Source organism: Tripterygium wilfordii, chromosome 13, assembly GCF_013401445.1.
Source record: "Tripterygium wilfordii isolate XIE 37 chromosome 13, ASM1340144v1, whole genome shotgun sequence".
Lineage (NCBI taxonomy): Eukaryota > Viridiplantae > Streptophyta > Magnoliopsida > Celastrales > Celastraceae > Tripterygium > Tripterygium wilfordii.
The window spans coordinates 16,314,204-16,341,604 of NC_052244.1; the positions used below are offsets into that span (position 1 = coordinate 16,314,204).

At 38.0% G+C, this 27,401-nt stretch overlaps 5 protein-coding genes, 1 long non-coding RNA gene and 2 pseudogenes across 7 annotated transcripts; 3 read left to right on the forward strand and 5 right to left on the reverse strand.

The window, feature by feature from the left end:
- Positions 1–798: 798 nt before the first annotated feature.
- On the reverse strand, positions 799–3,984 carry LOC120012849 (probable serine/threonine-protein kinase At1g54610). The gene is given in 7 exon segments (XM_038864388.1): positions 799–835; positions 837–901; positions 1,657–1,884; positions 2,687–2,862; positions 2,865–3,003; positions 3,102–3,386; positions 3,593–3,984. Coding segments are annotated over 7 exon segments (1,275 nt in total). The 5' UTR covers positions 3,938–3,984.
- A 501-nt stretch (positions 3,985–4,485) lies between these two features.
- Positions 4,486–7,145, forward strand: LOC120012854. Its single transcript, XM_038864394.1, has 9 exons — positions 4,486–4,704; positions 4,793–4,905; positions 5,228–5,400; positions 5,503–5,596; positions 5,744–5,854; positions 5,980–6,069; positions 6,342–6,427; positions 6,566–6,630; positions 6,784–7,145. The coding sequence occupies exons 1-9, from the start codon at positions 4,509–4,511 to the stop codon at positions 6,891–6,893; spliced, it is 1,038 nt and encodes a 345-aa protein (XP_038720322.1). The 5' UTR covers positions 4,486–4,508; the 3' UTR covers positions 6,894–7,145.
- A 433-nt stretch (positions 7,146–7,578) lies between these two features.
- LOC120012856 lies at positions 7,579–9,519 on the forward strand. 2 transcript variants are annotated; one of them, XM_038864396.1, is made up of 2 exons: positions 7,579–8,173; positions 8,750–9,519. In XM_038864396.1, the coding sequence occupies exons 1-2, from the start codon at positions 7,730–7,732 to the stop codon at positions 8,864–8,866; spliced, it is 561 nt and encodes a 186-aa protein (XP_038720324.1). In that variant the 5' UTR covers positions 7,579–7,729; the 3' UTR covers positions 8,867–9,519. The 2 variants fall into 2 exon arrangements, with proteins under 2 accessions (XP_038720324.1, XP_038720323.1); XM_038864395.1 differs by having other exon boundaries at positions 7,580–8,173; positions 8,747–9,519.
- Positions 9,520–9,859: 340 nt separating this feature from the next.
- Positions 9,860–11,465, forward strand: LOC120012850 (divinyl chlorophyllide a 8-vinyl-reductase, chloroplastic-like). The gene has a single exon (XM_038864389.1). It carries the CDS (start codon positions 10,058–10,060, stop codon positions 11,312–11,314), a length of 1,257 nt encoding a protein of 418 aa, XP_038720317.1. The 5' UTR covers positions 9,860–10,057; the 3' UTR covers positions 11,315–11,465.
- An 879-nt stretch (positions 11,466–12,344) lies between these two features.
- Positions 12,345–13,886, reverse strand: LOC120012673 (annotated as a pseudogene).
- A 1,407-nt stretch (positions 13,887–15,293) lies between these two features.
- Positions 15,294–18,534, reverse strand: LOC120012855 (annotated as a pseudogene).
- A 1,645-nt stretch (positions 18,535–20,179) lies between these two features.
- Positions 20,180–21,747, reverse strand: LOC120012860. The gene is made up of 3 exons (XR_005471286.1): positions 21,513–21,747; positions 21,297–21,380; positions 20,180–20,547 (listed from the first exon to the last, which is right to left on the reverse strand). It is a non-coding gene; the product is annotated as an uncharacterized LOC120012860 (long non-coding RNA).
- A 163-nt stretch (positions 21,748–21,910) lies between these two features.
- Positions 21,911–26,511, reverse strand: LOC120012853 (lipase-like). The gene is made up of 11 exons (XM_038864393.1): positions 26,351–26,511; positions 26,076–26,145; positions 25,301–25,380; positions 24,352–24,417; positions 24,214–24,261; positions 24,021–24,088; positions 23,533–23,605; positions 23,292–23,453; positions 22,943–23,137; positions 22,549–22,637; positions 21,911–22,389 (listed from the first exon to the last, which is right to left on the reverse strand). The coding sequence occupies exons 2-11, from the start codon at positions 26,140–26,142 to the stop codon at positions 22,191–22,193; spliced, it is 1,047 nt and encodes a 348-aa protein (XP_038720321.1). The 5' UTR covers positions 26,143–26,145; positions 26,351–26,511; the 3' UTR covers positions 21,911–22,190.
- Between the last annotated feature and the right edge of the window lie 890 nt (positions 26,512–27,401).

The following is a 27,401-nucleotide window of genomic DNA, read 5'->3' on the forward strand; positions in this document are numbered from 1 at the left end:
TTAAGTAAACCATGCTAAGAGTAAAGATCTGCTAATGCCAGGCAGAATCATGCCGAAAAAATTGAAGGTTAATTTGTTCCTTTATATGAGAGAAACTAAGTAAATAGCAGACATGTTACTCAAAAGAGAGAAATGTATTGCTCATAAATTATTCAAATGAATTACAATATGAGTTTCTGCAAGTTTTCCGTGTTAGCTTAAACAAACATGAGAAAAAAACAGGAGAGGATGAAAAAGGCAGACTTATCTGACATACATCAAGATTGGCCTGAAGCTCCGCATTGGCCTCAGGAGCAGGAATTGTCCTTATAGGTCTCTCACGACGGGCCTTCTTTATGCCATCTGGATTAGCCCTCCCAGCAGCTCTCAACCTAGAGGTATCATAGCTTGTTTCAGGTTACATCAACAGGTGAGGGTGGGGGGATGGAGATACAACACTCAAGACTCAAGAGATGTAGAAATTTCTTGTCCTTAGTGAAGAAGGGGGCAAAATAAGCTTAAAATAAGAATCTGATCACCATTAAAAGGCCAATTAAGTAAAAAAAATATTATTAAACCTGCAACAAAGAGGCTTCAGAAAGGACAGCAAGATGAACTTCAACGTTTTAATAAGGCAAAGGTAATGAAACAAATTCTCTGTGTCAAAACAATTTTCAAATTTTGCACCTTATGATTAGACAAACAGTTGTCTCAATAACTGCAACCGCACAAATAAGGTTTAAAACACCCTTCTGGGAAGGATTAACCAACATCTAAATTAATCAAAAAAAAATTAAAACGGAAGATATTTGCATTTAATCACCTTCTTGCTTCTTCATCCCTTAATTTAGCATCCATCCTTGCAGGGGGGATATTTCGGAAGACTAGAAGGCTCACAAGCATAAGGCTCTGTTGTAATGAACTGCAAACAGAACAATAGCCAATCACAATGGTCAATTACATTTTTTCACTTAAAACCAGAATTCAAATTATTAAGTTTATTCTCCTAATTGATCTTCCTACCGCAACTTCAGAGAAAGCACTCAATATTTCATGAAACTTTTTGATCTCTAAGAAAATGAAACAGAAAAGCATCTCAATCTTGTTCACCAATCCAACTTAGGAATTAGATTTGATTTCATTTCCTAACCAGTCAAGCTAAAGCAATTTCAATCCTGGCTTGATTACCATAGAAAAGACCTAACAAATTCACAATGTCGTTGCAATGATACAGTTTTCATAATAAAACTTTCTAAAGAAAATCAAGCAGCCAAATCCCAATACCATACAACTAGAAAACTCAAATGAATCCTCTAAATCTGCATACACATCAAAAGCACTTGCCTAAAAGAGGAGGTGTAGCACTGTGGATGCATATTCCAATACAGCAGATCAAAAACTTTTTCATCATTATTTGTGGCAAGCTTTTTTTGGGGTAGGGAGGACTTGAACCCATGACTTCATGGTCATGATGATGGAGTTCAACCACTAGACGAAGTGGTGATCCCCTTTTCATCACCAAATATCATCAAATATTATAGCCGCAATATATTTCATGGATAAGGCACTTTACACTTATAATAACAAAGAAAACAAGCCACATTGAAATCAATATTTCAGAAAGCAACTGATTAATGAAGTTAAAACCAAAAAGAGTATCAGAAAATGAAAGCTCACTTCGCTCCTCAATGCATCAGTAGCAGTTCCTCTTTCTGCTGGGTCAATTGCAAGAAGGGTTTCAATTAGTGGCAATGATGATGGTGGAAAATCATTAAAAGTATCTGCTATACATCTCTTATATGATTGCTGGGGCTTAAATATGGTTGCATGCGGTAGTTTTGACTTTTTCCAATACTCATCAGAAGGAGATCCACATAATTTAAATATCTTGTGGAGTTGCTCCACCTAAATAACACAAAAAGGCAACATTAGTAAAGTTTACATGTGGAATAATGTGCAGTGACTTTTGTTTAAAGACTATTTCAGCCCCATATAGTGGACACTACATAGGTTTTGGTTCCTTTCTCATGTAGCCAAACAAGAACATAAGCATAAACTATAAGTCTATAACATGTGGCAATCGATCATGTAATTGACAAAATATCTCCATACCAAGGTCAAATTCATAGACATTCTTGTGCCAACATACTTGGGCATAGCCAAGAGAAATATAAAGCTTAACTTCAAGGGGTGATGCAGCACACAAGTATATTTGTATTATAAATAAGTCTTAAAAACTCAGCACCAGTTTTTTTATAGGCAAGCCAACCCTCAAGGTCATGTTGGTGGGGTTTCAACTTTCAACTACTCATACTAAGTGGTAATCCCCAGCATCACTCTATAAGACACCACTGAAGAGTTGATGTTTTCTGACGTAGATAAGTTAGAAGAATTTAAGTGCCGGTCACCCGAGAAACCCATCTGAAAAATGAAATAACCTAACCTAGGTTTACTAGAGTAATAAATAAAAACTGTCTGCCACCACCCCCCGCCCGCCCCACGCCCAGCCCGCCCCCCCAAAAAAAACAAAAAAAAAACACACACACACAGCAAGTATAAATTTCTCTTCATTAAATAGCAAAATTGATGTAAAAGGTAATGTAACCTAGAACACAGCAATTGGTGCAAATGAATCCAGAAAAAAATCTCAGGGTGAAGGAACAGCACAATTGTGGATCATCTGAATAAGTTAAACAATAGAACTTACCTCTGTTCGACCAGGCATGATAGGTTTTCCAGCCAATAGCTCAGCTAGTATACAACCAGCACTCCAAAGGTCCACACCAACACCATAATCAGTGGCCCCAAGGAGAAGCTCTGGGGGTCGATACCATAGAGTGACCACTCTACTAGTCATAGGCTGCTTGTGATTGGGATCAAAAATGATGCCAACCCAAAATCAGCTATCTTAAGAATTCCACCATTGTCAATAAGAAGATTTGATCCCTTAATGTCACGATGCAGCACATGGCGGTTGTGACAATGTTCAAGCCCAGATAAGAGCTGGAGCATATAACATTTGACCTGCCATTTCCACATATACATACATAAAAGTTCACCCAAGGTATGCACATTCAGTTACACTCAAAATAGAGCTAGATAGCAACCAAGAATTTCAGTACCTGTGGCTCTGTGAACCTAATTCCTGGGCTCGCAGCGAGTCCAGCCAAATCATGCTCCATGTATTCAAATACAAGGTACAAGCTACATGACATCCTTGAAGTCGCCAAACCTTCCAATTTGACAACATTGGGATGATCCAAACACCGCAGAATCAAAATCTCTCTTGCCATGAACTTGACACTCTCTGGCTCTAAATTATCAAACCGAACCTTCTTCAGTGCAACAATTTTCCCAGTCAACGAATCCCTAGCTTTGTACACATTACTGTATGTACCTTGCCCAATCTAATCACAATATACCCAAACAATCAACTACGAAAAGTCATCTTCCATGCATGGGATAAGATGGTAGTAAAAGTTACTAAATCTACACCGATTTCTAATTCTGGGCTCTTGAGAAAAAAATGCCCCATGCACCTCCATAGCTCAAAACCATACTTACACAAATCCAACTGAACCGCAAAACCGGCAAACCAAAAAAAAATCCTTACCTTATCGAGCTTCTCAAAGGTGTCAGCCCGGCGGGGAGTCCAGCCATTGATAGCTTCTCCGGCGACGGCTGAGAGCCATGAAGGCCAGCCAGCAGCGACCTGCTCTCCTTGAACGTGCTTCGGGAGGTTGCTCAGCCTCGGATTTGGCCTCGAAGAGCACCTTCTCTCTCCCCTCTCACCTCTGGACCGCACATTCCTCTCCTCCTCCTTCTTCTCACTCTCCCTCAGATTCCCTCCATTCCCCACTTCACCACTTTCCGCTTTCTTACCAACCCTAACCACCACATCTGACTCCTCCCTCACTACCGGCTTCGCCGATACCTGTCTTCCGAAGACGCACCCCATCTTCTACTCCTCATCTCGACATTTTCAACAAAAGTTGCTACAAACCACAGCAAACCCTAAACAATGCTGGTTTCCTTCTTCGGGATCGTCGAATGCAGGAAAGTAAATAAAAAGGCAACAATGGGAGTAATTAGAGAGAGTATGTTTGTGTGTGCTAATTGTGAGAGACAGAGAGAGTGACCTAGCTTTTCAAAGGCAAAAGGAAAGCAGTGTAATGATTTGAGGTTGGCCACACCATCGTCAAAAATTAAACTAAAAAGGGAAAAAAAATCTCCAACACACAGTCACTAATGCAAAGCAAGAAAAAATAGTAAAATAGATATTGTTTTTCTTCTAAATTTTCCTGGTTGATTGGATGCAGAGAAAATGAGAGAATGTTTGGGAAAAAGAAAAGTGTGGATCTGTTTCTTTCCTAGTTGCAGACTCTCCAGTGTCTTCTATCCGTTTTGTAAGATTAAACCCCATTTCGTTATTAATTATGATAAGTAAAGTCTTTTCGGTAATTCCTCTTTAAGACCCGATAAAACTCCCGCAATTCGAGAAATCCCAAAATCTTATTTTGCTTTGATATATGAATATGGCGGCAGTGACCTTCACCATCTCCATCTCCATCTCCAGCTTCACTCCCCGAAGACCACAACCACCGTTCTTGACCCACCTCGCAAATCACTCCTTCTCGAAGACCCAAATTCTCGGAACTTCAAAACGCACAGCATTGTTGCCGTACACGACCACTTCCTGTCAAGTCTCTGCGTCTTCCACCGTAGGTATTTCTCTCTGTTTCCCCTCTCCTTGGTTTTCTGTTTGATTTTGTTGATTTCTTTGTTTTACTGTGATGGGTGGTGATGGATGAAGGTGCACCTAACGAAGGAGCGGAGATTGGGTCTTCTGGCTTGGTGGGTGCGAATGATCTGCTGATTGTTGGGCCAGGTGTACTTGGTCGCTTAGTTGCCCAGAAATGGCATGAGGTACGATTGCATCAACCCTTTTGTTCTTTACTGTAACTGATAGGCCTGAATTTGGAGTCAGTTATTATTTGTATCAGCATTAGAGAATTGTATATGAAATTTTAGATAATGATACTTCTAGTTCTTGTTTTATATTGTACATGAAATTTTAGATAAAGCACTAGTTATGGAGATACATTGTTTTTGTTCTTTGGGAAAGCCAAACGTTTCCAGTCTGAAAAGAAATGTAATTGTAGTTTGGCAGTAAAGGGTATGCAACAACAATGTTGTATGTTTATTTTACAGAGAAGGGAAACACTCATATTGGGGAAATTATTGGCAGGAGCATCCAGGATGTCAAGTTTATGGGCAGACGGCGACCACAGATCACCATGATGAATTGACCAACCTGGGGATTAATCCATCATTGAAGGGTGCAACTTTGACCCATGAATTCCCTTATGTGATTTTTTGTGCTCCTCCATCACGGAGCTCAAATTACGCTGGCGATGTCAGGTAATTTAGGAAATAGGATGGTATTGGCCTGAACGCTTTCTTTTTCTACTTCAATTGGGTGGTTGAACTAATTGTTGCTTGTTTGGAAATTGGATTGAATAGGCAGGCTGCACTGAGCTGGAATGGTGAAGGTTCGTTCTTATTTACTTCAAGCTCTGCACCATATGACTGCGATAACAATGGACAATGTGATGAGGTATTACGTCTTATGTAATCTACATTTTCTGCATCAATATAACAAAGCATCACTGCCTTGTGTTATGTAGACTTTCTTTCTTTTTTTTGGTTATTTCAGAACTCCTAGAATTAATGGGGTCTTATGGTCTTGATATTTTCTGTCCAGGACACCCCAATAGTTCCAATTGGAAGAAGCCCAAAGACAGATGTCCTTTTGAAAGCAGAAGCGGTTGTGCTGGAATTTGGTGGTTGTGTTGTTCGGCTGGCGGGACTTTACATATCCTTTTGTTGATTTTGAATTATACATATTTCTGTAGTCATTGAGAGGTAGATTCAAGGGTTTGTTATGAGTGGTTATCAACGTTAGATATATTTGCTTATGTCAACCTTGACTATCCATACAAAGAAGATAGAGGAGCACATGTTTACTGGTTAAAGAAGGGAACTGTTGAAGCTCGTCCAGATCACATCCTGAATCTTTTACACTATGAGGTTAAGAATTGTTCTACATTTCTTTCCTATGAACAAGCCAGGGTCAATGGAATCTTTCATTCTCACCTTGAATTGCTTGCTACTGTTTATTTTTCATTACATTCAAGGGGGAACTTCTTTTCTTGTTTCATACCTTGTCCTTGATGCTATTTCTGCATCATCAATCATTTTCCGCACGTGTACTTATCTTGAAAATATCTTTGTGCTTTGATTAGTGACTATTATCTTGATAGAAGGTTTATTTTAATACAATTTTCATAGTACTGTAACAGGATGCAGCTTCCCTTTCAGTTGCGATCTTGAAGAAGAAACTTCGTGGCCGGATTTTCCTTGGTTGTGACAATCATCCACTATCAAGGTGTACCTTTATGAACCCTTCTCTGTAATTAGATTTGCAGGCTTTAGTCCCTGATTTTTTATGCAATATGATGTCAGACATGCAGATTAGATGCTTTTCTAGGCAGAATTTTTACTATATTGGCTAATCTGCTTACAGGCAGGAAGTGATGGACTTGGTCGCCAAGAGTGGTAAATTCAGTAAAACATTTGAGGGCTTTACTGGTAAGCTTCCATCCCAATATGTGGTCGATCTATTTCAGATCCTATCACACTGGACGGTATTTATTTTAGTTGTCTGGGTAGATTTGCCTGGTGACAAAAGCTTTGTTCTTGGTTTCTCTGAAGCCTCACCATTGCAATCTGTTGTGTTTGTAGGCACCAGTGTTCCTTTAGGTAAGAAATTAAACAACTCAAGAACTCGCGAGGAGATTGGATGGGAGCCAAAATACCATAGCTTCGCTCATTTCCTTGGAATATCAGAATGACTGCTGCATCTGTCATCCTAATATGAATTGAGTTGCATTTTAATGGGGAAATGGCTACAGGAGCAGTACAAAGAATGCTTGGTTATAGAATTGCTCACTGTTCTTGAGCTTAACTGCTGAGTTCTCAAATAATATGCAGTTGGTGTCCTTGTTATAAATGAAAAATAACCATTGTTCATACAGTCTGTCTGATAAAAGAACCTATATGTTCAATGATTAATTGATTATAGCAGTTGGTTTCACAGCCATTTATGCCCTGCTTCCTGATAATTATGAAAGAAGAATTGCTTTGTTGAATGTGCTTCTTTTTCTTTTTTTACGGAAGAGGGAGATTCGAACCCTGATCATCAGGATGATACACACAATCCTTACTAGTTGTTTGGATTTTCATGAACTTGAATTCAGTTTATGGTGGGAAAATTGTCAATATGCCTGCATTTAATTAATCAGATGTGGGTAGGCCCATCATGAGAAGTATGTGGTCAAGCCCACATGACACTCTCGTTTGTTTGGTTTGCTAATCAGGTGATTAAATTGAACCTGAAGGGACGGTGGTGATCTGTTGAAAGGTTTGGTGTAACGGTGTTGATTTAATTGAACGGTGATAAAGAAAAATCCTAATTAATCCTTATTTCACAGGATTATAAAATCCAACAGGGATTCGGAGAATCCCAAATGATATTTAAGAGAGGTTTAATTGAGTTTGAAGCATAATTACTGGCTGCGGTTGTGTGAGGTAGCAAGAAAAACATCGTTCTTCGACGTCCTTCATTCGCCGTTGTCGTCGTCGTTCTTCGCCTTCTCCGATTCGCTATTCTTGTTCTCTACTCCCTCTCATGGAGCCCCAGCGTCTTGAGAAAGCTCTGGATGGATGCGGCAACGATTTAGACGCTGCTATCGAGCGCCTGCTTGCGCTTTCTTTAGATGAGAAATCGGAGGGTTTCGCTGTGGAATCAGATGCATCTTCTGAGAAAGAAAAACCTACCAGTTTTGGAGATCTGGCTGGGTGGACGGACTTGCTGGTGAGGGAATTACAGAGTGCGATTAGTGTTGATGATGCCAGAGCCCGCGTGTCAAGTCTGCTGCAGATGCGTGAAGAATCGATTCATCAACAAGAAGCGGCTCGAATCGAAGTCGTGATCCGGGAGAATACAATACTGAAACGTGCCGTGGCTGTTCTTTATCGACGGCAGAAACAGTTTGTTGAGGATAGGAACGGTGAGGTCCAGCACTTGAAGCAGTTACTGTCTCAGTATCAGGGGCAGTTGACAACTCTCGAGGTAAGCAATTATGGCTTGATGATGCATTTAAGACAGGCCCAGAAAAACAACCCCATTAATGGTTGTTTCAATCCTGATGTATTCTGATAAAGAGATCAAGATTAGGTTTTTCTTGCATTGATAGCATCATCTAGCTTCACTATGGTCAGGGAAGCACCAGCTCACTGGTTTTTTAGAACCCTAATATTGAAGTTTAGTGCATGAAAACAATCTTTCAACAATGTGAGACACTCATAAAATACTGTTACATCACTTTTTTCTTTCAAGAATCATCCAAAACATATCTAAAGATCCAGACCTTCCGTATTCATTTCATTGCACAATAACTTCCTGGAAACAATATCATCACCAGGTACCCCAAACCAATTTTTTCAATAGATATAATTAACTTTTTTCTGTTTGGCACAATGCATGGAATGTATGTTGGTCTTGCATGATCAAGCAGTGGACACTCAGAATCTGCTGTTTGATATGAGAGGATTCGCACAAGCTCAAATTTTCCATGAGATATTAAAGAATGTATTCTGCTATTGTCATCCTTTTATTGACAAAATCTAAATTCAATTTTCTCAGCAGTTGCTACTCTCTTATGTGAGTGAAGCTTACCATACTTGGAAGTTCCAGCTGAAACGTCTTCACTTTGTTCTCCGGCTCTCATCCTTTCAACACTGGGATGAGGTCCCTCTTGGCTAGGCCCTGCGCTTCTCTTACCAGGAGGGGATGAACAAACTGTGACAACTGAGCGAATATGAACTGCAGGTGCCGTAGAACGCACCGCAGGCGTGCCTGTCATCCCCTTTGTTTCTTCCAGCCAAGGTCTTATCGAAGAACATGTAGAACTGACAAATCTTGTTGGTGGGTAGGCGTAAGAGGGATTGAACTCTCCGGTCTGAGACTATGAGAAGGTTTAGCACTGACCATCAGTTCACTGGAGCTGCAAATGAAGTTGGCACAGAACCTCTATTGATCCCGGAGAACCAGCCTCGTGAATATTCCGCAGCCTAAATTTAGACTGCAAGTGATTCAACATACACGGGTCTTGGGGCATGAACTCAGCCACATCTGCATTTTGTCCTCTGGGCTTGGCTTCCATGGGGCTAAGGGAGATCCGGTTACCCTTTTCGATTTGGTTGCTTTCTGGGTGAACCAAGGAGCCAAGCAAACACCAAAGATTTGGCTTAAGCGAAGCAATGTGATTTATTAGAAAAGTGAAATGAGGCCTTTTCTTAAGGCTTTAAGTACCAAAATATGATGGCCCAAGAGAAACAAAACTCTGTGGTCTTAATATATCTACGAGAATCAATAAATTCAGAGCGGATGTGAATGATGTGGGTGGCCTGAGATTTCCAACAAAAATGTCACAGATTGTTTTTTTATAAAAAACAAAATCATTTTGACAATGCAAAACACCAAAATAAATTATGTCAAAAATGTGTTTACGTCTTTTTATCCAAATTTTAATTCTCAAATAATTTTATTATTTTGGCAATAGTTCAATTCTATTCATTGCCTACCAGATTAATGAAAGAGCTCAATTTAACGGTTTTGTTTTCTTTCAAGGAAAAATGTGGTATTTTTCAAAAATTTTAAATTCAAATTACTCTCAATTTCAATTCTAAGAAATATAAGGGATCTAGAAGATATATTAATAACCTCTAAGGAGTAAACTGATATATCAAAGAAAATCTCTGAAACACCATATCCACCTATCATTTTTGGATTGTACCTTGATAAGAGCCTCAAACATGAAGCAAAGCTGACCATGAAATCGCACTTCCTAGCAAGGTTTCTTTTCACTTTATTTCTTCTTTTCTTCTCTGATTTCCTTCAACAACCACAATCCCATTTTGATTTCTCTTAAAACCCACTTGAAGAAGGAAAAAAATGTCCCTTTGTTTCTCTTTCAATGGGTTCACTCTTCATTCAACGAAGGGCCAACGCTATAAAGCTCGAATCTTTTCACAATGTATCAATCAAGGTCAGGTAATCTCAATCCCTAATTCCTTGTCATTTGATCGATTTGAGTTTTCAAAGTCGTTTGAGTTTAGAAGACATAGATTTAGTCCCATTGGAGCTTCAGCAACAACTGTGGATGAAACGACTTCATCCTCATTTAGGAACAAAAACCCAAAAGATATCAACATTGTTGTGGTGGGTTCAACTGGGTATATTGGGAAATTTGTGGTTACAGAGTTGGTGAACAGAGGATTCAATACTATTGCAATTGCTAGAGAGAGAAGTGGAATTAGAGGTAGAAGTAGCAAGGAAGAGACATTGAATCAATTGAAAGGGGCTAATGTTTGCTTCTCTGATGTTACTGATTTGGGAAAGTTGGAGGAATCTCTGGAGAGTTTGGGCGTTCCAATTGATGTTGTGGTCTCATGCCTTGCTAGTCGAAACGGCGGTGTGAAAGATTCCTGGAAAATTGATTATGAGGCAACTAAGCATAGTCTTCTTGCAGGTAGAAAGTCCGGGGCATCGCATTTTGTGTTGCTTTCTGCAATATGTGTGCAGAAACCGCTCCTTGAATTTCAGCGTGCAAAGCTGAAATTTGAAGCTGAATTGATGGAAGAAGCCAATAAGGATAAAGGGTTTACTTATAGCATAGTAAGGCCAACAGCATTCTTCAAAAGTTTAGGGGGTCAGGTTGAGTTGGTGAAAGATGGGAAGCCTTATGTAATGTTTGGAGATGGGAAGTTGTGTGCTTGCAAGCCTATTAGTGAGCAGGATTTGGCATCGTTTATTGCTGATTGTGTGTTGAACAAAGATAAGATTAACCGAATATTGCCAATTGGTGGACCTGGGAAGTCATTGACACCATTGGAGCAAGGGGAGATGCTGTTTAGACTTCTGGGGAAGGAGCCCAAGTTCTTGAAAGTGCCAATTGGGATAATGGATTTTGCCATTTGGGTTCTTGATTCCCTTGTTAAGGTCTTTCCGGCAATGGAAGATGCAGCCGAGTTTGGGAAAATCGGAAGGTATTATGCGGCTGAAAGTATGCTGCTCTTGGATCCTGAGACTGGTGAGTATAGTGCTGAAAAAACGCCAAGTTATGGGAAAGATACACTGGAAGATTTCTTTGATGAGGTTCTTAGAGAAGGGATGGCTGGCCAAGAATTAGGAGAACAAACAATCTTCTGAGCAGCCTTGTTCATCACAAGTCTGTAAATTCGAGCGATTAGTTAACCAGTTTTGTAACAAGGCTTGCTTGAAGCTGTGAGGTATGAACTTTCCGATTCTTCTTAAGTTCATGTAGGTCAGCAACATTTGTGGGCTAAATACTTCTGTAAACATTTCCTTTTCTCAATATATCAAATTTAAAGTTCTTGGGAAGACTTGATAATTTTCATTGATGATCTTATTTTCTATGATCTGTTATTAGCTCTTGTTGTGGTCCTGTGGATATTCTTTTCTGCAGAAATCATAAAAATCTTGCTGAATAAATCGTTCCTGCAGGTTGCCAAATGCTTGTGTATTTTTTATGTGTGCTGAGTTGTGAACAACATGAAAATGCATGGTCGATCTGATGAAAAACAATGTGCCTTCATACTTCAATTAGCTTTTTCTTCCTAGATTTAGCATGTATGTTTCACTGCTTGTCTTCCGATGAGATTTTTCTATTGATGTCTTGCCATGAAGCTGGATTTTTTGGTGTGAAATTATCTGCCCTGCTTTTTGGGGAGAAGTTTTCAATAGTAAATCTGAAAGCATGTTTTCCCTATTTTTCTGGTTGATTAAGCTGTACTCCAGTTTACTGTGAATGGAGTAAACATCGTAAGTGCTTTGTGAATTATGTTGTCATCACAAACCAAAAAACAGAAGAGCCTGAGCACAGGAGACTCCTCACTCCTGCTGTGGTTATATACACTGGCTACCATATGTTTGCTTTGTTCGTTTATTTTTAAGATTGGGTAGGTTTTAGGCTAGCATTTCACTCGATGTCTGAAGTGTCGAGTGTTGTCCACATGATGATAATGTAAGTTGGGCCAAAATCCAACACATGACCACAAGGGTATTAAACCCAGCAATGGATATTATTGAACTCGGGACCTTCCGAGTCCATTCGGTTTGGCCACGAAGATATTGATCTCTTTGTTAATGAAAGTGGACTGAAAGTTGTCCATTAAAAACTGAAAACCCAGCAAGGGATATTATCACCCAACAGAGGCTGGAACCCAACAACAAGATCACCATTCAAAATTCAATCTGCTCAACTACATAATACACAAATGATCATTCAATACATAAACATTCTTACATTCTGCACAGAATAGACAACCTTTACAGATGAAAAACCTCCAAACAGGCACCAAAAAAAACCACAACAGCACAAGGAGAGGAGCTTCAAAATTACACACACATCACACAATCACTGACATGTTTGTGGCCCAGAACCCATCTCTACTTCCTAATCTTAGTGTGGAAGGAGAAAACAGAGAGCAAAATAAGCGCAATGAGCACAACAGCTGCAAACAATGAAATTGCAACTGCACTCCCTATATGTTTACAGAATGTGTCATACACATTGCACACCTTGACCCATCCAACATGACTGTTGCCCTTCAACCCAATATAAGCAACACCGCCGGCTGTGCCCGTAGCGGAGGCTGTCAACCCTAGCATCACCTGTTCACAGAAGAACAATTAGTGTAACTTGTAAGTACATTTTGTAAATGTAATTTCTTACTACCAAACAACAACATGGTCTAGGAGAGACTTACCACATCACCAAGTACAAAGAAGAAGGAGAAGATTGTCCGATGATTTGGCTTCAAGATGACTGAAATTGATGCGAGAGTGGTGATGATGCTATACAGTCCAACCACACACAATGCTGCAACAAAGTATCTGCACACAATCATGCAAGGACAGACTGTAGGACTCAGTATGTGATCCATTGATTAACAGGACTAGAAACAGATTAGTTTTTCTGATCAAAGGACAGAAACATATATCCCATGTTTTTTTTAAAATGGGCAACCAGACAGTTCTAGGGTTGTAAAAAACCGAACCAGATCGAAATCCACTCCGAAAATTTTCATTCAGTTCATTTTGACACTTTTCGGTGCGATCTCGGTTTAAGGTTTTTGTGAATCTCGGTTTTTGGTTCGGTCTGGAAAAAAAACATTCTGGTTTGAAATCGAGAAACAGATATATACATAATGTCTTATACAGTTATACTCTTACGGAAAACAAACATGTTTTCGGGGTTGTTTTATGTTTTTCAGAAAATGAAAACAGAAAATGCATGGAAATAAGCATACCAACTCTAGCCACCACTCTAATCCCGTCCTTTCTAATGTGATTAAACAAAACTTAATTATCCAAAAATTACACTCCATTAATCATCCTACTCAATCCCTCAACCGTGATTATTAAAGGATCGCAATCAATATTAATTTAGATGCAGACTATATGTGAAAACTAGAAGCTTAATTTGCATATTATATGATCAATAAATTAACTTACATGAAGGCAGGGGAGTGATTAAATTTGGCTGCGAGGCTAACTCTAGCTCCGGGCACACCAGGAACAGAAGCTAACTCTGTTTGCTTGGCAGTGGACATCACCACAACAGACACAAGTGTTGCAGCGAATAATACAACCCTAAGAGCCACATCCACCGTAGAAGGTTAATACCGGTGGCTGGAGGAGGAGGTGGTGGTGGTGCCTCCACGGGCTTCGATTCCGGGTCAGCCTTATCCGTCATGATCAATGGTTAATTTGGTGGTCTTAGTAGGATGAATAGCAGTAGATGGAGTAGTTGGTGACTTGGTCTGGTGAATATACACAGTTAGGCTATAATATAATGTTGTGGACATGTATGTATATATATATACATATATGATGATTTAGCTGGTAAAAACAAATCTAGTCAAATAAATTGATAATTGTTTGAGTTGGAATTCCCGGTACGCCAAGAAAATTCAGAATTGAATAACAATGTAAATAGAGATTAGTCTTGTTGGTTCATGAATGTGAGTGTTCTTATCATGTGTGACTAGAATTTTTGAAGATAACTCTTTCGTTTTCAGTCACTTGTTTTTTTTTTTTTTTTTCCCATTATGTGATCGTCACTATATCTTCGATTTCTTCTCACCGAAAGAAATACATTTGTGGTCATGCGCTGGATTTTGATCCAATTTACCATGTCATCAGGTGAGGAACTTCTGTGCGTGCAGGTATGACATCGTACTTAAAGACTGCAACTAAGGGTGTAACGGTCAATTTTTTTTTCTGTTGGCGATCAATTCTATTTCTACATTTTTTTTAATACCCCTAGTTGCACCCATCTTTCCTATATAGATAATTAAATTAATAAAGTGGGATTAATCATTAATCATTGAAGAAGAATTGGATGAATCATTCCACTAGGGAAAGCTAAAATTGACTCACCCTATATTAATTGATGTCATATGATTGACTCATCATGCTGATCCATTCAAGAATCCGAGAATTTACAGAGTCATATCGCGGAGTTATATGTACATGTTAAAAACAAAATTAACTGATGTGGGTCGGACTTAAAAAGAATTAAAAATTCAAGATTCAGATTTTGTTTGGATGCAAAGAAAGTGAGAAGATAGGGGTGTTTGGGTTAGACAATGATTGAGGGTATTTTAAAATAAATATTTTGTTTTTTTTAATAAAAATTTAGCATCTTTATCTTTTGAGTGTGCATTAAATAAACTCATAAAAAAAAACATATTTCTAGTGCACTTCCAATATATATATGGAAGTAATGTATCATCACATCAAAAAGAAAAAGTATGTTGTCTAGTGCTTGGATTTTTTCAATCCTGCTTTTGCTTTCTGGTTTATTAAATGTATAATACCATGGGCCTTTTGAAAGTAACATATGAACACAAGAACCATGTCCCTCTCTTCTTCTTTTTTCCTTCCAATAATCATTTGATTACACACTGAATTAATATATAATTAGCATATACCTGTAATGATGAAAACAAATATATGTGGTGGTCTCCCAATGCTGTTCTCATAGACTCGTGTACACGATCCTAAACTTTTGGGATATGGGCTCAGATGATGATGATGATACGTATTACCAAAAAGTCCGTCAAGGACATATGTAATAGGTGAAAAAATGAAGATAAAGCTATAATAAAAGCAGACCCCAAATACAACATAACATCTTCAAGGGAAACACTGTTGCCATAATTTATGTACACACAATAATGTTACATGAAACATCAGACCCAGAGTAGTCAAAGTGGCTCCAAATCCATCCATTAATTAGAGCAAGAATACAATTGAGAAAAGGTTTAGGGGGTACTGTCATCAGAATGACAATGCAATGATAGAGTATAAACTCAATTAAATGTAACTCAAGATGATTGAATCCAGCAATGTATTATATACTGTGGGTGAGACGCAGCAATGCGTGCGCTACATGGCCAGACATTGCCCCTTGTCATTGAGGGAGAACTGGCGGAGCAATTGAGCGGGTATTGTATGATTTGCAGTGGCTGCACTTCTGCCCGATTATGTGGAAGTAAACTTCAGTCGTGTCGCTGCAGTCATTACACAGGATCCAAACCTGTAAAATCATTGCTTGATGTTTATATGTCTTCTCAGGAACTGGAGAACAGCTCAAAACAATTAAGAAGACTTCTTATGAACATATACTATTCTTATGAACATATACTATTAGGTTATTAGCTGGTTTATTAACTGCCCAAGATAGATAAAAATCCTAAAATGGACCAGATGGTTTCTTCGCATAACCATGCCACACGAATATGATGGCAGAATATTATCACAATTTAGCAAGTTTCCAGTCTTTGGATGAAGTACTATTTAACGGGAAGGAAAACGGCAGCTTAATATAGACAAAGAACTACATGCAAAACATCATTACTTTCAGAACTTTAAAGGATAAGGTATGCACCTTTCTGTGGCGATAATCCTCGGGCATGACAGTTTCTTCAGTCTGTTACCACGAATAAATAAAAATTCAGAGACAATTAGCTCAACCGGCAGGAGAACTTCTAAAACCGGCCATTGAAAGCATTGACCCTTAAACTAATCTCTAATTCAATCAGCATAAGCTCAATGGCTCTTACCTCCTCATCTATTCTCTTCCAGGTTTTAGACATATCAATCACTGACCTGGAGCAGATCGGACAACAGAATCTGGATGATGATACCAAATGTCAAGTCATGAAACAAGGGGAAACTTATCAATATGCATAAAAGTTCGAGAAAGCCAAATAAGTAGAAGATAACAACTCATGGATGCTTACTTATCACGCTTCATCATTTCATGGCAACATTCAGAATGCATTGTGTGCCCACATTTCAATACTGTCGTAGCTTTCAGAGAGTCAAACAGATACTACAGCAACACAAAAGTTATAGCCCGTTACAAAGTTAATCATCTTCTAGTCATTATTAGAGCACTCCAGAGCACATACCTCGTAACATATAGGGCAGTGATGCCGCATGGAGTTCTCAACACACTGATGATTATCCCAAAGGCTGATCGAATAGCAAGACCCTGCGCACTTGCAAACATCAATATTATACAAGATTCTGTCACATAAAAATAGAACCCATTTAATACCTTCAACAATTAAATAACCCCACATAAACTAAACTAAACTATTGCCAGAGTCAACTTTCCCACCCCCTATCAAATCTGATCGGGCATATCCTTCAAGAGCTCAACCAATATGCATATTCTAGTAACAGTCTTTGTTAATTTTCGATTGGGGAGTTGATGCAGAAGACAGTTTAGGGGCTATTCGGGAGTTAGCGACTATTCTAGTTACGATTTATTTTATTTTATGTTTTTTGAATTAGCTTATGGCTTTGAAAAAGAAAGTCTCTTGAAAAATTCTCTATGCAGATAACAAGTTTAGAGTTAGATATCTCTGAAGATTCTGTAATTGAACAGTAAAAATTAGTAGAAAATTCCCCGAAAATCCCTTCACCAAGCACACGCACACGCACTCGCGCTCGAGGGCACGCGTAAAGAGACACACACAGAATAAAAGGGAAAGATCTAGATAGTGAAGCCAATGGTAAGATTTTCACAGGGTCATAAGAATGTCATAAGAATGACTGAACTTCCAATTACATACCACACTTCTTGCAGTGAAAATAGTTCTCACGACCACCGACTCTGGTACACATAAGAGCAAAAGATCATGAATTCACGGACATTAAGCAATATACAAAGACAAGAGGTAATAACTAATAAGTCAATTGTGGCACACCAACCTGCAGATCCCACAGTCATCACAATGAAACTGCCCTTTCTCTGTCTGCAAAACAAGGTCATAAACAACTAAAAATCAAAGTGATGAAAAAAAAGATTACACACCAGCTGCAAAAGCACAACCTAGATCTTCCCAAGTTGGAAGATTGTTAATCAATAACTAATGCCAAAATGCAAAAATAAGGTAAATGTTATCAAACTCTGAGAGTATTGAGTTGAAATAGTATAATTACATCATCGTCGTAGAATTTGCAGATCTCACAGAAGTATTCACCCATATTGACGCCACAGTTAGTGCAAACTTGACCTATCTGGAATAAAAGCAAAAGCAAAATTGAGATTCTGAAGGAACCACTAATCCAGCAAAACATATAATATAGATTAAAGAATTCACACAAGCGAAGCTTCTAAATCACAATTCAGAAAGATAAATACCGGCTGTTCCGTGTCACAAACTGAACATATGACCTGCAATATCAATTCAATTCCAAACAGCTTATATTCCTTACTAACAAGTACATAAGTGCGAATATTTTAGGAAAAATAATAGTGGACAAACTACATACTTGTTTAACATCATATCGATCTATCTCGTGCCGATCACATATGTTTTTCAGCATGCCCTAGTGTATCAAAATCATCAAAGCAGAGTAAAACAGCCAGATCAAGATAAGTTAAGGATGTGTTATGCTAAGCAAAAAGGAGGAGCCAGGAAATGATGCAGCACGGTCTGAAGATGAATCAAAACAAACGGAAAATAGAATATAAGCCCAATCAATATATGGGTGAATTTGCACATAATTACAAGCAAACAAACAAAAAGATAAATTATATTGTGCTCGAAATGGTAACAATTACCGCAGCCTCGTTGTGACAATGGCGGCAAGGAAAGACCTCGTTGCAGCAAGGAGCTCGAATCCTGCATCTTCTCCGGTAATGGTCGCACCTACCACAATACAAATGGGAAAACACAAAAATCTCACAAACCCATATCAAACCTTTTAACAAACAAATTATCAAAGACAAATTGAAATGAAAAGCCAGAGACGAAGAGAAAGAGGAAGTGTATACCCGTAACCCATCTTCCAAAAGCAAGGCGTTCATTGGCAGGGCCTTCCATGACTCTCGGGAAAATAGATATTACAGAGAAATGAAAGGCCAGCCGAGGATGCACTAGAGAGATTCCCGATTTATTAATTCAGAGGCATCACCTTTACCTTTACCTTTACCGTTAGCTTTAATTTCATTCATTGTATACGCATGTATATATGAGATTCGTGTATTAGATTTGTGACAACAACATTATTAAATGCCAAGGAGATAAGGAGCCCACAAGCATAGGGAGTGAGAGAGAGAGAGGATAAGGTGGGTGGCAGTGACTGGTGACTTGTCGAGGAAGGGACAGGAGTGAGGAGCCGCAATCTTGCGCGAATAGAAAGACAGGGATGGTTATGTCGTCGTGGGCATTTTTACAAACAGTTGCAAGGCATACGCAAAGGTAAAGCTTCCAATATCTCCAACTTGGAAGGGCAAGGTGGAATGCAGTCTTTTCATTATGCTTACTTCACTGACAGCCTCTTTAGCGAATTGGGGGAGGACATGTGCATATGCACTATTTTTGCCTTTTTGGTGTATTTTGTGTTGAAAATCAAGCCACAAACATTTCATAAATCTTCATATGGTCACCTACTGTTCTCCCACTCAATAGTTCCCGCAATAATCAATTTAAAAACAATTGATTTGGCTCCCAACCAGGGTTGTATTCATGAACCCTTTTGTTTAACTAATAAAATATGTGAAAGCTTATCTTTTGGTCGACATAGGAATATAGGATGCCATCAGACTCTGGACATTTCTATAAGAAGTTTTCCTTTCTTGTTCCTTTCCAAGACCAAGGTGGATTGCGTTGCTTTGGTAGTCTCAAATATTCTCTTGGAAAATAACATCTAGAGTTCTGTGCATTAAGCCAGTCAAAAGTGGATCCTGAGATTAAATACAAACCTCAACTTGCACAGTCCCATGTATTAAATGCTTATTTAATACATAAATAATATAATCTTAGTAGATGAGAGATCCATACGGGTATGTTTTCCCCTACAAGTTGCCCAATATACAGCTGCTAGTCTGCTATCCTAGCTATTGTCACCAGACTGTCCATAGAACAAGAGCAAAGATAGGGAAAGGGTGTAAACCTAAGAGCATCAGGTCTCATTTCAATCCCAAGAGAATAGTTTAGGTAACAAGCCGCTAATCTCTCTCAAGAAGGGAGAGAACAACCCACTCCTCTGCAAATTCACCAAAAAGAGAAATGGGTTGTGGAGAATCGAAACATGATGTTGCCACTGGAAACACCGTCACCCTTAAGAAATCCGACACAGGAAGCAAAAATTGCAAAGGCACAGAATCCTTCATTGAAGCAGCATCAAATGATAAGACAAACACAAACACATCTGTGCAAAACCAAGAGAGGGAGATTAATGTGGGCAAGGGCACTGAAGATGGACAGAATGTGAAGGATATAACCGAGGACACAGAATTAAAGGGAGGAGAAAACAAAACTGTTGCTTCGGAACTTGCAACGTTTGTATCTAAAGAGTCACCAAATCATTTCTTCTCGTCAAGGAAAGATGAAGAAGCCATTGATGCTGAGGGAAGGTCTGAGAAGTCTGAGTATTGTTCTCCGCGACATGAAGATGGGAAGGAGAGTTTGTTCAATGAGAATGTAGAAGCTGACATAGCAGTTGAGGAAAAATTCATAAAAACAACCCAAAGAAGAAACAGCAAATGGTTTGTAAACATAACTCAATCAGGCCTTACCCTGTTATACACGTTCTTATAGAGATATAGCCATTTCACCCTATTTAAAATTCTTGGTTGTCAAATAGTAATTCATATATGCAATGCAGGAGAGGATATAAAAATGAGGGAAGAGAATTTGGTGAAGGAACCAGAGGCATCAACAGCCATTGAAGCAGAGGTTTCTATACCAGAAGAAAAAAATGGTTTCAGCACTGAGAAGGTACCTTATGCAACTTCAGTTTAAGTTCCTTGGGACGCACATGATGAATTGATCATATTAATAATTTCCAGCTGCCCAGCAAGCTATTCATCTTTACAAAAAAAAGTTTTCTTCCTGCAGGAAATTGTAGTTGAATCACAGAACAATGATATGAAGACAACATGACTGGAATAGAAGCTCATATGAAGTTTCAAACTTCTCATGCAACTAACTAGTTCATTGGTCCTGAATGTGTACTGATACTTTGATGCTAATTAACCTCGTTGTTTTAGCAAATCTAAATTCCAGAGAAGCTTAAAGTAAGATAGGTGTGGAGTCAGAAAAACTTCAACTATGACAGGATATATGTCGAAAATAAACTATTTAGTTGCTAGGACATCAGTATGCATACATCACCAAAGTTCATCCAGGTTGTATAATGACCTATCTAAAACTCATATCAGCTATACTTTGCGTCAGAGCATTCAATCACCACATCTAAAGAAACTTGCCTTGAAAAAAGGGGGGCAAATAGTGTCAAGAAGACAGAGTTCAAATTCATAAGAAAATTGAATTTATCTTAACATAGAATCTATTGATAACACAAAACTGTGGCAGTTATCAAGGCAATCAAACAGAATGGGAAAATGTGTCCATGGAGGGTAAGCACATGATAAACGCGATTCCAAGCATAACAAGCTAACAACTCACCAAATGGTCTTACCCAGAGTAACATCCTTCCTTCACAAAGCTAGAGATGTACAATGCATAATGGAACATTCATTTCATATTAAAAAGAAAAAAAGATATAGGTGCACACACTGTGCTTTGTTTGGCAAACTGTAATTGCTGGAATTGCAAACTCAATAACCAAGCTACAGTACCTTTGAAGGTAAACATGTCGTACATATTGATTCCACTCATGTTTACCTCTTCTCAAGCATCTCTCCATCTGGGCTGACAATACACTGCAACACCATCAGAAGCACGTATCAATTTCTCATAATTGAACTGTGAACAAATGAATAAGAAGAAACATGTTTGGTCTGAGAAGGGGTCATGGAAGCTTTTGAATAACTTGAAAGATAGTAATAGTATACCTTTATGGGGCGATTTATTGATGGTCAAAAACAAAGGATGCTCAACGCCATACGATTAATCCAGTAGAAGTGGACAGATGCCTTTGGGAGTTCTAAGCCGAATGATCCATCCGAAATTTGAGTTGCAAAACTCCTAAAGGACTCATTCAATATTCAAACATGATGCCCTTACAATTAAGTCTCTAGATTCAGCTTTATAAAAAAAACAGTTTTTTAACCAAATAGATTCTTGAGATTCCACATCATTGAAGGACTTAAAGAGCCTACACATTTCCATTAAACTTTCCGTCAATATTTTCCTCACATGAAAATTTTTTCCTATAACACAATTAGAGCAAAGGATATGACGATCTATGTAATGATCGAAGATGTAAAGCTATTGAAGTAAACAATTAGACAATGTAAAATGAGACCCGCATTAAAGAAAAAGGCAGTCACATGGAACTGCGTTTAACTTACCTGTGTCAGGTCATTATATTAACAAAGGTAACAATGTGCACAATTCAATGGATACGTACATATATTCATCCCCAAACCCACCACGTCTATAATGTACAATGCACTTTTGGTTGGGCTCCAAACAAGACAGAAAGGAAAACTTGTGTGGGATCAAATCTCCATCTGACCTCACAGAGAGAAGACACTAACAGCTTCAGTGGAGATTTAAACATCGTTGCCTTATACGTCTGATTGTGCATCCAATCTCAGAACAGAAGCAGCGGGATTCCTGGAAAATATAAAGTTTCCTTGAATATCTGTTTTGCGATACTCTGCTACACGTGGATCCATCACAATTCCACATGATCTACATGTCTCACCTCTTAACTCAACACCATAATAAACTATATGGTCTGAAATGCTGTTCCCCATCACTGACCTGCATAAAAATGTCAAGTTGGAAGTCAATGGCAGCTTTTACTTCAGGACTGCTTCTCTAATACCATTCTCCAAATGTCGACGTGTCATACTAATTTAATCAATGATTTCTGGCTAATCTGACTCTCCTCTAATTTTCCAAGGGGTAATGAAGGATTACCTGCTACAGGTTGGATCTTCACCAGAATCGTCACAGACCTTCTCAACTCTATAAACCAGACTTCCCAGTCCAAATTCATACAACCACACCTAAATATAAGGTTATGGCTTACCCAGTTATTCAATTGAAGGAAGAGAAACTTCAAAAAACATGATAATATGCATAATAATGCAAGATGACTCCAAAAAAAAAATCAGCATCTCTTTGGTACCAAGTCCAGACTTCGGACTAGATCTCAGATACTTTTGCCACATAGAGCTACGCACATGGTACCAAGTTGATTCATGGAATTTCCATAAAAAAAGATCAAATGGCTTTTTTACTTCTATTTCTTTTGAAGTTACAGCTTCAAATGCATAGTTGCATATATGTCACCTAGGAAAGAAAATAATACCTCTCTTGGGAAGTGGTGGTATGTTTTTTGAGGGAAATAGTAATAGTATGGAGGCAAATGAGGCACGATGTCATGTCCATTTGTGACCCGGATAGTATTAGGCACGAGTTGGCTATAATATGACGCAAAAGCTGCATTTCCTATACGAGGCTGTCCAAATGTCACTACTTGTACATTCTGAGCTTCATGATTGACCTGGATATAAAGAGAAATTCCTTCAACACATATTAGACCCAAAAAAACAGGCGCACTTTCAAAATAAAGCAACATAAAATTTATGTAACATGCATAAAACAGTGAAGCAATAAAACAAATATTATTCATGTGCAACAACAGCACAGGTAATTACCGCCAGATCAAGCCCACAAAAGGCAGCCATGGCCCCTCCCATAGAATGCCCTGTAACCATGATGTCAAGGTCTCCGTAGATTTCCTTTGCTTCTTTTATAGCAGTTAGAATTCCAGGGTGAATGGTTGTATTATAATAAGCAGAAAAAAAACCATGGTGCACCTGAAACAATGTGAACTAGAAATTAATCTAGGGCAAAGTGAATTGACACATTCAAAGAAACTTTATCCACAAAACGCACCATTGCATCAGGCATGCCAGGGTAATTCAGATCAAGCTGTTTCCAGTATAGGTCTTCTATCCAGTTCTGTATACTACAAACATGCAGACATATAAATGATGATAATCACTATAATGTTAAATCTAGAGGATAACATCAAATCACTGAACAACCACATCCAATAATGACGCAGCATTTAGCATGAGCAAAAGCGCTATATACAAGAATAATTGAGTCTGTCAATACCTCGCATGCATACCGAAGAATGTCAACTTTCTGCATACGGGCTGTAATAATATAAAAACAATTTGCCTAACCATACTACATAGAAAAAAAAAGAAAAAGAAAAAAAAAAAATATATATATATATATAGAAGGTTGTTTATTTTTCACCCTTTTCTTACTGCTTTTATGTTTCTCATGTCAAATACGCCCGCACAACTAAAACCATTCACTCAACAATCTAATCAAAATATTCAAATAGTAAGTAACTCCTAAAATCCCAATACCTTTGTCCTTGAGTGCCTCTAAAAGCAATAATGATAGCATTGGGATCCTTCGCAACTCCGACATATCCCTATGAATAAGTGGTCATCATGATGTAGCATGTTTGTAATAGGAAACTATAAGCAATGTCTATGAGAATAAGATGAAGTGATATTCATTCTGTTACTTAACATTAAGCACAATACAAGCAATCACCTGTAAGCCATGCTGGACATCAACAATCAGCTCAATAACTTCAAATCCCTGCTTGCATTGAACATAAGAAGATATACATCTTAGGTGCACAATTTCAGAACAGGTTCCTACATAATATGTGAGACAAATGTCATGTACCTTAGTCAACCCATCACATCTTGAGCAAGTCCATGAGAAAAGTTCTGTCAAATCTGACAGGTATACCTGCAATAACATAACCGGTTTCAAGCCTTAAACCCAAACAATCAAAGATCGGCTACACAAATCCATATGAGAAATCAATTGGAATCTACTAGGTGAAGCTAAGCTCTTCACTATTCTAATGCTCTCTCCATAGTATTGTCCCATACAGCGATTGTAAGGTTGCAATGAGAATAAAAATAAGCTATCAGACGGTGCAGATTGATTTGTGTTTCTTGCTTAATAACCTCTGACTGTTCTCTTAAAAACAAAAGTAATGACCTGATTGGAGACGGTCTACTGGAGAAACCTTTGCAGGCTGGCAGCAACTTTCTCATATGACATGTTCTATAGAGAAAAACTCAAGCCACGTAAAAGATGAGACCATAACTCGCTAAAGACACATTGATGCAGACCAGAAATCAGTACACGTTAGAAAAATTAATAGATGGAGAATCTGCGGTAACAGAACGGGGGAGTCGACCTCCTTCTACGGATCCTAAGTTCCTAACATGAAATCTAATCCTAAAAACTGAATCTATTAGCTTTTTCTCTATATATGAATTGGAAAAAAAAAGAAAGGAAAACATGAAATTATACTTTCACGAGAAAAAGCCCGTTCTCATGTGCATCAACCTGAAGAGACCCATGATGCTAACAAAAACCAAAACCGATGCGACCCAGTAAATAAAGATGCATCAGATAGCAATAAATGGAAATTTGTGCTGTGGATGAAGAGTAAGAGGAAACAAACTGCATGACAGAATTTACAATAATATCAAACCCAATAGTTCTGAAGTACTACCAAAAAAAGGGGCGTAAACCAGAAGTTGTTGTTTCATTCTTTCAAATAATTTAAGTGAAGCCTTTAGACTCTTAGTGGATATTAATTATGTATCAGACTTACCGCAGATGCATATTCCACCAATATTTTGGCAAGAGTGTGGTTATAACCAGCGTGATTATCCTTATGCTTCAACTTGAGTTCTGTGCCACATAAGAGAACATCATTATCATGCATGTCACAGTTTCTCCAACCCATGAACAGCCAACCATATATTACTATTCTTTTTCACCAAAAGTCAATTTACAGTAAACAGATAAACCAATACACTGTTTAATACAGAAGTTAAACAAATATCCCCATTATCTATCCATCATTCTTACAGGCTTACAGATAGGCTAATATAACTTATCCTTCTGCTCATGTGCAACAAGTGAGACGTGAATCTGAGTTCACAACAGGTTTTCTTGGTTGGGACTTGGGATAGTATTCACATAGTTTTTAAAAATGAGAAGCAAAGTCCAATCCTGTCTCCAAACAATATCTCTATGTATATTCCAGTTGCACACTTCAGCCTACCGAAATTACAGCATCCTTCCATGAGTACAAATGGAGGTAATAGCATAAGCCCTCGGCCATCCCCATCATGTATTGCTAATTGTGGAGGTGGCTCTATTTATGTCCTCCAACTTGTAGTTTCACATCATAAACTACCACAAAATCTAGTTTCAATTAACCAGAGAAGAACACATACATTTAGATTGATGTAATTTTCTTTGGTGACATTCAAATCCAAACAATTAACAAGATCGAGCTAACAACATCGAGGTAATTTCAACTGCAGATAAATCTACAATAAGAATTTCAAGGAAACTACGATGCTAAATCTCTTCTATACCTCTTCCACAAGAGGATGTAAATAGGCATACAATCACTGCCAACATTAACAATCTTCTTTGTCCCATTATCTGCCATAACAAGCAAACAATCAATCGACACTCATCATAATCACTAATATAATAATAATCGCGTTTTTTAAGTACTGCACAAACCAAAAATCACTAGAAATCAATCAATATCAAAATTAGCTTTTCTATTTCCCGTCTACCTAAAATTGAGGCACACGCCGTAACCGAATATATGCGCAATATAAAAGAATAGTGCAGAACAAACCTAACATAGACGAAGGCAGCGCTTAGCCCGAAGATTCCGATGTCCGTTGGCCGATCAGATTGTTCCGTTTCCGGCAGCTGATTGCTACAACGGTCCCCTCCTGGAGTCTTATCCCACAAGAAACTGGTCTCCTCATTGAGCAATTATTGGTTTGAGTAAATTAGAAGGAAAATATTCCGTTTCGTGAACCTTTAGTCAACCCATATTCCACGTGTCACTTGGAGTATGTTTAAAATGGGACAATATTTTGGGATGGATTTCGCTGTTTCGTTTGATTGACCAGATTGCCCTAACCTTTATCGTTACGTTTTAAGGCAGCGATGTTTGCGTGTTTGGGTCGGTTGTGTGAAGGGTGTTTTGGTGAAATTGCTTTTATAGGGGGGATTGTTGGGCTGACGAGAAAGCAGGCGCTGCATGTTTGATAATATACGTTTTAAAATATTTAAACTAAGACACCCCAGCCCCTAATTAAAGTGATAAGGATTGTGTATATCATTTTAATTGTCAATGTTTGAATCTTTTTTTTCCTTTTAAAAAAATAAAGTTTTAAACCAAATGTGATTAAAATAAAATATATAAATTGAAAATTTAGTATTAGCAGACAAAATAGAAAATTATATGAGAGATAAAAAAAATAAAAAGGATAAAAAATGAATATGAAAATCTAAAACACATGGCTTGAAATAGTAAAAAATGATATCAATTTTAGACGAGTTGATTCAAATATTGTCTTTCTGTTGATTTTCTCATATAATCGATCCTAAAATTTTGAAATAAAGATTCAGGGATGATGATAATGAACCTCAAATTGATTAGATTTATGTTGATTTTCTCATATACTCATGTAACAAACCATAGATTTTTGGGATAAAGATTAAGAGATGATGATAATGAATCTAGAATTGATATTATTTTAGTCATAGAATATTGATTTTCATTTTAATATCAACAAGAGTATTTTCGCACAAATATTGTAATTTTACAATGGACTCAAAGCAATAGTATATAACTTAATTTATTATTAAGATTTAACCCATTCAAACAAATTTGA

What these genes read in the sequence shown, in the direction of transcription:
- LOC120012850 (XM_038864389.1), top strand. Translation starts at nt 10,058, where the DNA reads ATGTCCCTTTGTTTCTCTTTCAATGGGTTCACTCTTCATTCAACGAAG.
- LOC120012854 (XM_038864394.1), top strand. Translation starts at nt 4,509, where the DNA reads ATGAATATGGCGGCAGTGACCTTCACCATCTCCATCTCCATCTCCAGC. An exon ending in TTCGGCTGGCGGGACTTTAC is followed by an intron (nt 5,855 to 5,979) that starts ATATCCTTTTGT and finishes GACTATCCATAC; the next exon opens with AAAGAAGATAGAGGAGCACA. An exon ending in GACAATCATCCACTATCAAG is followed by an intron (nt 6,428 to 6,565) that starts GTGTACCTTTAT and finishes ATCTGCTTACAG; the next exon opens with GCAGGAAGTGATGGACTTGG.
- LOC120012853 (XM_038864393.1), bottom strand. Translation starts at nt 26,142, where the DNA reads ATGGGACAAAGAAGATTGTTAATGTTGGCAGTGATTGTATGCCTATTT. An exon ending in GATGTGATGGGTTGACTAAG is followed by an intron (nt 24,262 to 24,351) that starts GTACATGACATT and finishes CAATGCAAGCAG; the next exon opens with GGATTTGAAGTTATTGAGCT. An exon ending in ATGTCCAGCATGGCTTACAG is followed by an intron (nt 24,089 to 24,213) that starts GTGATTGCTTGT and finishes ACTTATTCATAG; the next exon opens with GGATATGTCGGAGTTGCGAA.
- LOC120012856 (XM_038864395.1), top strand. Translation starts at nt 7,730, where the DNA reads ATGGAGCCCCAGCGTCTTGAGAAAGCTCTGGATGGATGCGGCAACGAT. An exon ending in GGCAGTTGACAACTCTCGAG is followed by an intron (nt 8,174 to 8,746) that starts GTAAGCAATTAT and finishes CAATTTTCTCAG; the next exon opens with CAGTTGCTACTCTCTTATGT.